Genomic DNA, 13933 nt, shown 5'->3' with positions numbered 1-13933 from the left:
ATTTCTTGATGGTTTCAGCATTTTGATTGGTTGGTACTCCTGTACAGTAAATTTGATGTACCTTCATCAACTATTAGACAAGACGACATCTTAGCGTGTACTCAATCGGCATCTCTCTTGATCAGGTTTGGGGAAAATTATCCGGATAACAAGTTTTCAGGGGACAATTACCTGGATCAGTGGTACAGCGATCGCCACCATTATCTGCACAATTCATAGCTAATTGTTTACTTCTAACCAAAACCCTCTGAAAAATCAATTGTTCAATGGCTATCACGATGCAATACTTTTTCATAAAGTTTCAGAAAATCGTTCCATTCTTTAATTCTTGAACACAGTTGAAAGTCTATGAAGCAATTCTGGGAATTGAACGCAATTTCATACATCAAAAAGATCAAAGATACTTAATTAGTCATAGAATATTTTTTGTTCGCCAGAATAAAATCTGGGATCGAGACAAACCAAATGCAAGCTCTGTGCTGCAGTGACTCAGAATTAGTTATCAATTCTCGTGAAGTCTCTTGAAAAGAACCGTAATGTTTTGAAACACAATACAGTCATCAACTAATGATGACTGATCAGGCCCGATATTGACAAAACACCCTGTGCATTGTAAATCGGATATCTAAGACTGCTAAATAACAAAACATAATACCATTCTAAATTGTTTGATTTGGTAATTTTCCTTAATTATTTTTTATAATTTTATAAAACAATCAAAACATCAGAGTTATTGGGTTGTGGTAGCTTGATTACTTGTTGTTCAAACTTTCACTTATTCATGAAGGTGCGTGGGTTTGGCGTAACGGCGATTTGAAAAGCATTCCAATTATATCCTGGTGTTAGTGAATCAGTATAGTTTTACACCGCTTTTAGCAATACTCCAGCAATATCACGGCAGGGATACCAGAAATGGGCTTCCCACATTGTACCCATGTGGGGAATCGAACCCGGCCTTCGGCGTGACGAACGAATGCTTTAACCACTCGGCTACCATATCCTGGTGTTAGTTTTATGTTGGTGGAAATACCGAAGTGATGCAAATCTTAGACGTTCACTACTTCTGTGAAACGTGAGCACCTGTATGGTGATGACTAACATAGCAACACATTCGAGGCAAACCAGGATTCAAAACAGTCACGTGGTTCTTGTGTGCCAAGGGGCATAACTCTGCACAGCTAATTGTTGCATCCGAAAAGACACCTGTGCAACATGTTACATATTAAAGTCATCATATTTCAGTTTATTTAGATATTGTACAGAACAGGGTATAAATTTGAAGCAAGTGATATTTACTGACCCGTTTGTAGAATATATTAACCGTATTAACCTGCACCATAGGTCCAGTTCAGTCTTGCAACTGAGAAATGGCAACTGGGCACATCTGTCATGATATTCCAGAAAGGCTGTATCATAGATTAGAGACATACAGACACATCAACGTGTATTTGGGTACAAATAACAGAACCATTCCAAGTAAGTTACTAACTCATTTGTCAAGCATGCTGACCGAAATATGACTGTAATACTGATCTAACTCTCAATTTATCAGAAATAAATGTCACTGGAAACACTTGTAACCCAAATAGAAACTGTAATGGATTCTGCCCTGTACTGTACAAGACCATGTAGAAACATATCTATAACCATCACCGTATACATCAAAAAAATATTGAATGACAAGAAAGACTCATCAAAATCATCCTGGACAAATTCTGGTGGGTCGATGAGAAAGAGCAGACACATTTAGCCCCATTCGGCTGGAATGTGTGGGTTGTTGCAGTCAGACGTTGCTGTTTCAAGATTAATAGAGTAATATTTCAGACATTCGGTAACTTTCAATGTGTGTTTGCACACATATATATGGTTTGGATGACAATAAAATGTCAAACACCAACTGGTAGAATTAGAAAATGAGTTTGTAAGAATTAATCAATTCTGTACAGAAATCATGTATTTATGATACCAAATGAAAAAATATGAGACATTTTTTGTTTCGTTTATCGGTTATTGCGCTTGTTGGTTTGGGGATCATTACTAGGCTGTATCAGGAATATATACTCAACATAGCAAGTCATGGTAAGCTAAGTACACAGGATATAAACCATCCTACGACACACAAGCATAACCTGAAAATCATGAAACATATGAACAGGATTGAGATCTTACATTGACTGACTGTCTGTGTGTCAGCCAAATGTCTCTTTGGTTTGCTGGCTCAGAATGACAAACTGTGGCATATAGCATCACTCACTCACTTACTTACTAAATCAGCATCATTTATGTTGTATGGCTCATCTCTAGTTCATTTGTTCAGGGACCATCTTGTAATGCACCCTTGTGCCATATATGCCTTAAAATATTAAATGGCCCATTGAAAACAAATGCCTATGATTTCCACATGACGAAATAAAACACCTGGTTATCTATTCTCCAAATGTGTGTAGCCCTACAAACTTCTTAAGCCCATTCTTAACACATTGGCTACGATCAAAGTTAAGAATTCTTAGAGCTACAAATGTTTCAAGAATAAGGGCCCTGGGTCTTCATTAAAAATTAATCATATTTACATTAGTATAACCACTGTTGTGTTGCTCAGATGACAGGTAATACAGACCCCTCAATCAACCATTTCCTTCTCCTTGAGGTTTGGTATGGATAAATGAGATACTAACTCTGTAGGGCAGCAAAATAGATCAGGTTATCATCGGGGCCGAGGAACTGAGTCTGGCCATAAAGTCACAAAAACTGCAGAACAAGCCTCAGATGTCACCATTTCAATTCCAAACTTCCCTCCCATACCCTCTTCAGACAACATTGTTTTTGGTTGGTACCCAGTTTGGGCACCAGTGCTTGAACGCAGGGTCCACCCATATCTAACAGCACGGATCCAGAGTGCTATTGTACAAAACCACCTTAGCGCTAAGACTGTCATAAGTCTATGTTGAGGTATGGGAGTTACGATCACCTTAACGCTAAGGTTGTTTTTCACAACGTTACCCAAGGCCCTATTCAGACAAAATTCAATTTTGTTTACCAGTATATTTTTCTCAGGTAGACACACATTCCATATACTTCTACAATGGGTAGGTCTGGCAAGGCCTAAGGCCCAACTTAATTCCCCTTAGAGTACAACTTGTGAAGTGAGTGAGTGAGTGAGTATGGTTTTACGGCTTTTAGCAATATTCCAGCAATATCACGGCGGGGGACACCAGAAATGGGCTTTACACATTGCACCCATGTGGGGAATCGAACCCGGGTCTTCAGCATGTCGAGCGGACGCTTTAACCATTAGGACACGCCACTGCCCCACAACTTGTGAAGACCACAACTGAATTCTTCAGCTTGATGATGCTGGAAAATTGCTCAGAGTAACTAAAAACCACACTCGGTTACTATTCAGCCATGCCACCTCTCCCCTGGCTAATGGCCTCTATTTATTTAGTCGCAAGCAGACATACTGCCACAACTTCTCCAGCCGTCCCTGAAACAGGAGACCTGCACTAATGTACACACTGATTTATCCCGATACAGCACTTGGATCTGCACTTCTTAAACCTGTATACTGCCGTTAAATCATAAAATCCATGTTTATCATGGAGCAAAGTGCGAACGGCTAGTTTCACCATTAGGTAGCTGCCACATCAAATCTGATTCATGGAGAAGACAGTGATTAAAAGCAGTAATTATGAGGAGTTTTTTCACTATCAATCAGTTCTATATGTCACAGAATCGACCTCAAGGTTGTCTTCAAAACAGTCTGTGATGACACAATACCTTTAAAGTCGACCAGTTGTCCAAATAACTTCACACCAAATGAACTTTTTCACCATTAACAATCACATCAGAGTGCAGGTCATCACAAAACTCTTTGCTTGGATGAGGCTTAAGAAAAGGTCGGCCTAATCCTAACGAGGCAAATTTCTGGCTCCCGAGTTCTGGAAAGGACGGTCCCAAGGGGCCATGATCTCACATGTAGTGATTATCAGAGGAAATAAGTTTGCATTGACTAACTCCACACAGAGACAGAGGGAGCTGTTGGTTATTGAAACATTAACCAATCATATGCCAAGATATTCCCATCCAACATCAAAGACGTCACATAAAATACCACAAACCAGGCTCAACATGATCAACATTATTAAAAAAAGACATTTTTCATAAAGTCTTAAAACCCTGGGGAAAAAGTCGTGTATGTTTTTCATATATAAGCCGCATATGAATGGTTAACATGATCACTATGACAGTGGCGACACTGGTCTAGAAACCAGCATACCATACGTGATAATGAGGCCTTGCACTAGGAGTGGTGTGAAAGGGAAGAGAAATGCATGTACTGTTGTGACTGGCAGAGCAAGTAAAGGTCAGATCAAGATTCTTTTAGATACGGAAAAAGAAAATTCAAGGCTTTTTTTCAGCTTGCCTTTTCAAGGCCTCTTTAGTTTGTTTCTTATCCTCAGTTTGTCAATATATTTTTTAAATCCAGTATACTTTATATCTGATCCAAAAAGCAGAATGAACATAACAGATTTTCCCAGATTTTTTGTCATAATCAACAAACAAGGTATATTTAGTCTGTCATGAATTTTAAAACTTTGGGCACTAAGTATACATCATTTTGTACCAATTCAATGGCTTTCCAAGCCACCTTGGTGATTTTCATGGTTCTTCATGGTTAAAATCAAGGTTTATCAAGAGGGATTTAAAATTCAGTGCCTTTTCAAGTTTGTATGCACCATGCACATAGATCGTTTATTGCGTTTTCAGAATCATCCAAAACTGACCTTCTCACAAGTACTTCCCCAGTACCACAAAGGGGAGTATATGGTCATTGAGTGCAGGGATAGAACTTCACTGAATCTTTAATAGCCTTAACTGTTAACAAAGAAATCATTCTTTTAGTGACCAAGTGATCTTTACACCTCTCTGAAATGTACTGTGTGATTGGGTCACGTCCGTACTATTTCTTGATGACAACTTACCACATCAACCGTCTACTGACCAACGATTTGCTGGTAAATATTTCATGTTAGATGATCTACGAAAAGAGAGGTGATATTTGTGTGTGTTATAAGATCAAACATTACATGCTAGAAAGAACCACTTAATAATATATGAGTGGTCAGAGGAATGGTTGATTCACTTGCACCAAACTTTCGAACACTGGCAATAATCTCATGCCAAGTTCCCTTTAACGTTATGTAGCAGAGTTGAAAGTGTTTTGGGGTATTTTTGCCTTTTATATTTTAACAAATGGCTGACAAATTTCTTGCTCAGTGTTTAGTATGGTGGTCACGGGCAATAGACATGATAGAGTGAGTGACTGAGTGAGTTTGGTTTTCTGACACAAGCTGCATGGGTTTGGCGCAACGGTGCTTTGAAAAACATTCCAATTATATCCTGTTTTAGTGAATGAGTATAGTTTTACGCTGTTTTAGCAATATTCCAGCAATATCACAGAAGTGGACACCAGAAAGGGGCTTTACACATTGTACCCACATAGGAATCGAACCCGGTCTTCTTCATGACAAGCAAATGCTTTAACCACTAGGCTACCCCACCTCCCCTGATACTTTGAACAATATTCCCTTTCTATCTCAGTGTTTCAGCTGGATGTGGGAGGAAAGTATGAAGTCATGAGTGAGTGAGTTTAGTTTTATGCCGCACTCAGCAATATTCCAGCTATATGGCATCAGTCTGTAAATAATCGAGTCTGGACCAGACAATCCAGTGATCAACAGCATGAGCATCAATCTGCGCAATTGGGAACCGATGACATGTGTCAACCAAGTCAGCAAACCTGACCACCCGATCCTGTTAGTCGCCTCTTATGACTGAAGGTTCATTCTAACCCGGACCTTCACGGGTTCCTGAAGTGATGCTTGCCAGACATGATCATCAAAACTGGGAACTAGAAATTCATCTTACAAATTCATTTTAGAGTAAATTACCTTAATAACAAATGAACTGACTGGTATAACAAATTTGTTTTTTCCCCCTTTCTATATAATGTAGTCAAATTATGCTTATAATGAACTAAAATTAGTGGTCCCTTTCAGTTTATTACAATTTTAGTTTACAGTACGATATGATACTGTACCAAACTGGATAGAGGAATATTCAAACTTGAAATCATTTTGTGATGATCTGAGTGTGTGAGTATGGTTTTATGGTACTTTTAGCAATATTCCAGCAATGTCATGGCGGGGGACACCAAAAATGGGCTTCACACATTATACTAATGTGGGGAATTAAACCTGGGCCTTCAGCATGACGAGCAGATGCTTTAACCACTTGGCTACCCCCGCCAACCCTCGTGATGATCTGAACCTTTACATCTGTTTCTAAACCAGCAAAACCATGAGGAGTCAATCATTCTTTTAGATTTTAAACATAAAGCATCAATTAATTGGGTGAAACAGGCAAAAAAATGGTGAAAATAATTAATGGATCATGTGGATTCAGGTGGTGATGGAATTGGGTTTAACGTCGTGCTTGAGAATATTTTGCTCATATGACGACATGCATGCGTGTGTATGTGTTTGTGCATCTGCTTGTACTAGCCCAGACTGAAGCTGGTTATATAGTGCTAGCTCACTGAGATACCATGCTGCAGTGAAGCATGAATACCCCACTCAGACACATTATACTGACTCCGAGCCGACCAGTCCTTGTTGAATCCATTAATGCCGAGCGCCACGCAGGGACCAACAAGTACCATATTTTAACATCTTTTGGTATGACGCGGTCAGCGATCGAACCCGCGACCTTCCGCACTCCCGGGCGGACGCTCTAACCACTACACCACAGAGGCGGTCTCATGTGGATTCAGTGATGACACCAGGGTGCAATGGAACAAAATAAAAATAAACAGGAATATCAGACTTGTTATTTGTTCAACAAAATGTTATCTGAATATGACGCCATGACTGAAGTGATACGCTTTTCTTGCCGACACTGCAGTCGAACCTGTTGTATATAGTGAACAGGCAATTTAGCTTTTACTGGCACAAAAAAATCACTTTCCAGATTTATTGTTCTTCTTCATTTCTTTAGGATCAACAGAAATCTGTAAGCCAACTGAAAAAAGTCTAGCCCAAAAGGTCATTCCAATTAAGTTTCTACCACTGTCTCGGTACTTGTACCATCAACGTGCGGTCCTCGACAGGCTAACCTTACATCTCTAGATCACAGTAAATACTATGTTCTCAGAGGAAAGCACCAGTCCAGACAAAAAGTAGCCTGATTGGTCCCCAAGTCAACGACTGTAGATCCCCCTCCATTACAGTGTCCAATATCCCAGGTCTACTGAACACAACTGACATTTAAGTTGTACAGTGTCTGGCACCCATCATAAACAATGATGGAACGAGCCCCCAGAGTGTGTTATTCGGACATTGCAATAAAGCTGGTCGGATATGTAAGTTCTAATTCCAGCAGTGTGGTTCCATTACGGTAAAAGCAGGACATTAAATGGTTTGGCAGGACGAAATTGAAAACCGGTACTTATGCTTGGCGTCTTCCCTTTTTTATGCTATCAAAACTCAACCATCAACTTGGTCATGGAACGTATCAATTTCACAATGATGAACATTGGTTTGGATTTATATGCCTGTCAATTTAACGTGATAGTCTGAAGGTAAGTTGGTTTACCACAAAAACATATCCTGCAGCAGTATTCGAAGTTGGTCTTGAGACCCTTGGGGTTTGCAACCATAGCATTTGAATCAAGGCACTAGTGTTGGGAATTGGTTTATTTCTGATAATTGATGATTGGTTTATTACAACCTATCAATTATCGAAAATAATTGGTTAGCGTCATTTATCAAAATGTCCTGTTTATGTTTTTAATCCACAAAAAATAAAATAAGATGTGTAGTTCTTTCGTTGTTTTTTTCAAATTTCACATCTTAAAAGGATGTCTAGTAAGTTAGGAACATAAATTTCCTGGAGTATTTAAGATAAATTCAATTATGACTTGGAAAGAGCCTGTAGTGTTTTTGAATGTAACAGACAAAACCAACCTTGTGAAAAATATTGTTATTGCAAGCAAGTGTTCCAAAATTGTTTGTGTTCGATTGTGAGAAAACATGATCGATTGCTTGGTCGTTTAGTCATTGCGACCAATCTTCGATTATTTCAATTAATCGGACCACCACTACAAGGTACCTCCCAAAATTGTTAGCATTAGGGCCATGAAACGGACCCCATGACACCATGCTTAACTTCCACACAGCAAGGTGTATCTCTTGTCCACAATGGTGTAACGTGGTGGTCACAAACCTATGGCTGGCAGCAGTGTTTGAGGTTGGTCTTTAGACCTTAGGGGTTTGCTCCCAAACCACTTGAATCCATGGACCATCTAGAGCAGTTAGCATTAGAGTCATGACTCGGATCACATGCCTAACTTCCACTTCCACTTCTTGGCAGGAAACACCAGAAATGGGCTTCGCACATAGTACAAATATGGGGAATCGAACCTGGGTCTTTGGCGTGATGAGTGAACGCTTTAACCACTAGGCTACCCCTCAGCCTCCATGATGTAATAGTCTTGTTGGAATGTGAACATGATTAACAAAGAACCGGATGTATAACACTTCTAGAAATGTCCTTATATCAGGATTATGGCAGGACACATTGACCTTCAAGCTTAATGTTGAACATTCAAAGTGACAGACAGATTCATGTACAACTAGTTCTACTTTTGTGCTTTCATTCTCTATGTAATTTATACTTACTTATTACTTAATTAGTACTTGCAAATACTCAACTAAACTGGTACATATACCCCAGTAATACAGTTTTAGAATATAAGGCTGATTGTGAAGAGGTCTGTCATACTTAAATAACTGAATAATGTGAATAGTTTAAACATCCCAAACTGACTGACTGAGTTTGGTTTTACGCCGCTTTTAGCAATATTCCAGCAACATCACGGCAGGGGACACCAGAAATGGGCTTCACACATTGTACCGATGTGGGGATTCGAACCCGGGTCTATGGCATGACGAGCCAACGCTTTAACCACTAGGCTACCCCACAGCCCCAAACATCCCAAATATAAACGTAATCCCAAACATATAACATATATTATATCTGACAGATCCATTTCATGGGACCTTTGAAACTAATCCTAATGCCAAACTTAATAGGACCTCAAAATGTCTAACACTGAGAAATATTAAAAATACAAATGATTTGACAACTGTTTAAGTAAAACAGAACTTGTTCCTAATTTAAAAAAATATTTTTTCAAAAATTTAACTCACTTGGAACACTGCAAACATCTTATTCAGGCTGTAGGGATACAGCCAGGCAAATAAAACATAATGAAGGTCGGCGTTTACTAGCTGAAGGCGACTGATATTTGTTTTCATGCTAATACAAGCTTCGTTGAATAAAGATAGTTTCCTTAGTTTTCAGCTTCATCATAATATAAACTGTAGTGAAAGTTGAAGCATCTTTCGAGGATCTACATTTAAATCTTGAAACCCAGTTTTATAGGGATCATCCGTCTCGAAACCATCGACGCAAGAAACAAACCAACTGATTTTAATTTTGTCTGCACATAAAGTTATTTTCAGCGCCAGTCTTCACAAGATGGAGCCCTATTTGATGAAAGCTTGTAAGGAGGAAGAAGATAAATAGACATCAATACCGAAGTGGGGAAACCAGTGGACAATATACCTCGCACATCGACGTTCCCCCTAACAAGACTATCACGGGGATAATGACTGGACGAAGATAAAATGAAACTATTATGAACCATTGTCAGCGAATAAAAGATAATGAAGACCCTAAAACGCCTCCCATTATCGGGCATTCATGGCAGCGCGTATCATCAGGACAAACATTTACACTAAGGTCACCTCTAGCTCAATAAGACGTTCAAAGTGTGGCATCGTACCCGACTCACTACTTGGTATCGCCCTGCACTAATAAACACGCTCCCTTGAATGGCAACACTTCCACTTCTATCTGATCAATAGTATGAGTCATTAATAGAGGCGACTTATCAAGACCCTGAAAGTGTCCAACGCGTTCGCTTTAGCAACGTCAATCGTCGGTCAATTTCCAATAATTTGATCACTGCGGTTCCATTTCCTATTTGAAGTTTGTCTACATGGAAGTAGAAGATCCTCCAAGACAAAGTTGCTGTGGTTACATTCATCGCAGATTCAATTTGAGCAACTGATTCGGTTTCCATGACAACTGAAAGGATGGTGAAACAAACGGGACAGAAAGGGGCACAGCAAAAAATGGGGGAGGATAATGGAGTTATTCCTAGTTGTCTGTTTCAATCTGCAGCATAGATGACATTGTCAAACTACCTTTTTTATTTCATTTTCTTTGTCACCAGTGGCAAGAAACGTAATAAGAATGAAATTGAGTTCATAGCGGCAAAGACCAGCGATGATTGGGGATTCAAAAAGCTAAGTCACAAATGTGCTGCTGGCAAAAAGGATGTCACTATGAGAAAACTATTCAACTCCATATAAAACACATTCAAACAGTTTCCGGGCTTGAAATAGGCCCATTCCCCAACTCAATCCATCTTTATTATGTATGTTCCGATGTCAAAAAAGCAGCATAACCTTCTCCAGAATGGCATACAGTTTAAGTACTGAAAACCAAAGGATAGGTTCCATAGGGATTGTATAGAACAGGGATTACATTGGGAAATGTGACATGAAGAATATTCTTTTACAGCACATATTGTATATAAATATACCCTGAAGTATCATATATTGACAGATATTTGGACATTCTAAAATAATACTCATTATATGCTGTTTCATTGGCACCTAAATATTTTGGATTTGTAAAATGTTAAATATAAAGGAAGTATAGGATCACCTGATTCTCTCATATTGCTGTTGTCATATGAGTAAGGTGAAATGTGGTTTAACGTCGCACTTAAGACTATTTCGCTCATATGACGACGTGCATGAGTGTTTAAACTGCAATCAGGATTCAAAACTGGCACACTGTGCTTGTATCCCGCCTACACGTACCATTTACCATGTTTCATTTCCATCCTAATGAGTGAGTGAGTGAGTTAATATTTAACGTCACATTGGCAATATTTCAGCCATATCGTGACGAGAACATATTTGACACTGAAATATAATATGTGTATATTATAAAAACCTGTCTTCAAAGGACAGTAAAACAACTAGGATATCACAATTACAACAAGCATTGTCACTAAGGTGACATAATCCCCCGCCGCAAATTATCAACTCAAACTTATAAAGTAATGAAAGTTTAAGATGAAGTTAAATGTCAACCTCTCTTGATATCTTGCTCTTTAGTTGTTCAAACACACACATATTTTCAAGACTGACTTTGACCTTGACATGAATGTCATAGTGTATGAAATATGCAAAACTAGTACTAAAGAAATTGCTTATTGAAAAACATTCAAGGGAGGTCTTGAAAGTCTATGAAGAAAATCCAGTGAACCGTTCTTAAAATATCTTGCTGACATCAGGTTAACATGCTGAAATCTTCAAAGTGTCCTCGTGACCCTAAAAATTATGTGGAGGTCACCAAAATTGACTGGGCCCGGGGCCTTCCCTAGATGAAGCTTGGTGTCAAATATGAAGAAAATCCACTGAATATTTTTTGTGGTATCTTGCTGACTATCTTAACATGCAATTTAACATGCTGAAATCTTCAAAGTGTCTCTGTGACCTTGAAATCTAAGTGACGGTCACCAAAATGGACTGGGCCCTGCGCCTTCCCTGGATGAAGCTTGGGGTTAAATATGAAGAAACTCCAGTAAATGGTTCTTGAGGTATCTCGCTGACCAGCATAACATGTAGATTAATATGCTGAAATCTTCAAAGTGTCTCTGTGACCTTGAAAATTAAGTGAAGGTCACCAAAATTGACTGGGCCCTGCACCTTCCCTAGATAAAGTTTGGTGTTAAATATGAAGAAAATCCAGTGAACGGTTCTTGAGATAGCTTAACATGCAGGTTTACATGCTGAAATCTTCAAGTATTGCCATGACCTTAAAAAATTAGGTGAAGGTCACCAAAATCGACTGGGCCCTGCGCCTTCCCTAGATAAAGCTTGGTGTTGAATATGAAGAAAATCCAGTGAACGGTTCTTGAGATAGCTTAACATGCAGGTAAAACGTTAAAGTCCCCTTGTGACCTTGAAATGAAGGTCAAGGTCACCAAACTTGACTTAGGCCTTTCTTATAGTGTGATGAACCTAGGTACCAAATATGAAAAGAATCTAGTGAACGGTTCTTAAGATATTTGAATTCGTACGTACGGACGGAGCCTAATACTATATCCCCCACTTCGCACTAAACGCGCGGCGGGGGATAACTAAAACTAGTGTGGGAAGTTAAAACTAATAGCACTATTTGGACAATACAATATAAAAATTGGCTATAGACCATCTTAATGACAATGGGGCGGTGAAGGAGCCTTGTGGTTAAAGCATTAGCTTGACACGCCTAAGACCCAGGTTCAAGCCTATTTCTGGTGTTATTGCTGGAATATTGCTAAAAGTGGTGTAACTAAACTCACTCTTAATGACAGAATCCAAACCAATAATAATCTATTCGCCTGAAAAGTTTTTCATTAATCACTCTCAGTTATTACATTTCTGTCTGAAAGAAAAAATAGTTTTCCTGATATTCTATGATTAAAAACAGCTCAGTTATTCATAAAACTGCATCAAAGAGTGGTGATAAGCCACACAAACATGTAATGTGAACAGCAAACCTAATATCACTGCTCTCATTAATATGTCTACCTGAAAGTCATCTCTCTACAAGCAGCAGGTGTGAGCATTACTAAAGGCAGCATGATTAATCATTAAACACAAATAATGAAAGCTGTTATGAAACACTGATGAAAATACACTCCTGTGAAACAGTGTTCGGATCACACACTGCACCAGCAACACTGAGATCAATAGAGGTGGAGGGGAGACAACTCTTGACTCCTTACAATGTTGTGGTTTGATTTTATGGAGAATTCTATCAATACACATAACAGGTGAATTATGACATCACTGAGTTAGTCACCATGAAACATACTGTGACAAATACCAGTGACAGATTCTTAGTCAAAGGTGCAAGATTCGAGTATATTATTTTGACTTCCCTCAATTTTAGAAAATTCTATGACAGCAAAATTACATATTCATATTGCATATTTTAAAGGGGCGTTAAGATACATCTACCTCATGCATGCGAAAGCTGAGTCCCAATATTACATTTGTGCTGTTTGGGCTTCACACATTGTACCCATGTAGGGATCGAACCTGGGTCTTCGGAGTAACGAGCGAACGCTTTGACCACTAGGCCACCCCACCGTCCCTCCAAGTGATACGGCTATGAGGAGGTCGCTGATATCACCAAGGTACAGGCTTGTATGATAAGTATTATGTATTTTGATAATGTGTGACACTAATGATTAAGATGGATCCTTAATGATTAAGAGTGATATATATACTCATTAACACAGCTCAGCATATCATGATTTCCTCTTTATTAATGCTGATTTTGTATAAAAGATTGGGCTGTCTTCCTATAACAAGCTAAAAAACTTATTTTTTTCATAAATTACAATAAGTAAATGTCGAACACTGAAGAAGATGAACAGGGAAGGGAAAACCACTGTTGTATAATGGTGGAGCCTACCTTCTGAGGGGGGAGGTTGGCGAGGTTGGTGAGGTTGGTGTCTCCGCCATGGTTGCAGGGTGTCGTCGTCTCCTACACGTCCATCAGATGTCTCAACACGTCCGCAGTAGGCGATCTTCAGCCTGTTCATACGGAAGACACAATTAGATATGCACACCAGACACATCTATCAACACATACAGACAAAATCCTTACTTTGTTGACAGGTACATGCTTCATGTACAAAATACAACAATAAATGATAATTATTTCCTATTTTTCACAT

General features: G+C 38.9%; 1 protein-coding gene across 1 annotated transcript in view; it reads right to left on the bottom strand.

The window, feature by feature from the left end:
• The window catches only part of LOC124286914 (amyloid beta precursor protein binding family B member 2-like), a 130891-nt gene that overhangs the window by 106331 nt on the left and 10627 nt on the right, over positions 1–13933 (bottom strand). Inside the window, 1 exon segment of the mRNA XM_046723402.1 lies at positions 13669–13790. Within this exon segment, the coding sequence (XP_046579358.1) occupies positions 13669–13790 (122 nt within the window).

The sequence above is a fragment of the Haliotis rubra genome, unplaced genomic scaffold (assembly GCF_003918875.1).
Source record: "Haliotis rubra isolate DU_JTF1 unplaced genomic scaffold, ASM391887v1 Scf1, whole genome shotgun sequence".
Lineage (NCBI taxonomy): Eukaryota > Metazoa > Mollusca > Gastropoda > Lepetellida > Haliotidae > Haliotis > Haliotis rubra.
Note: the sequence above shows the minus strand (reverse complement) of the source record. Positions and strands in the feature narration are given on the sequence as shown.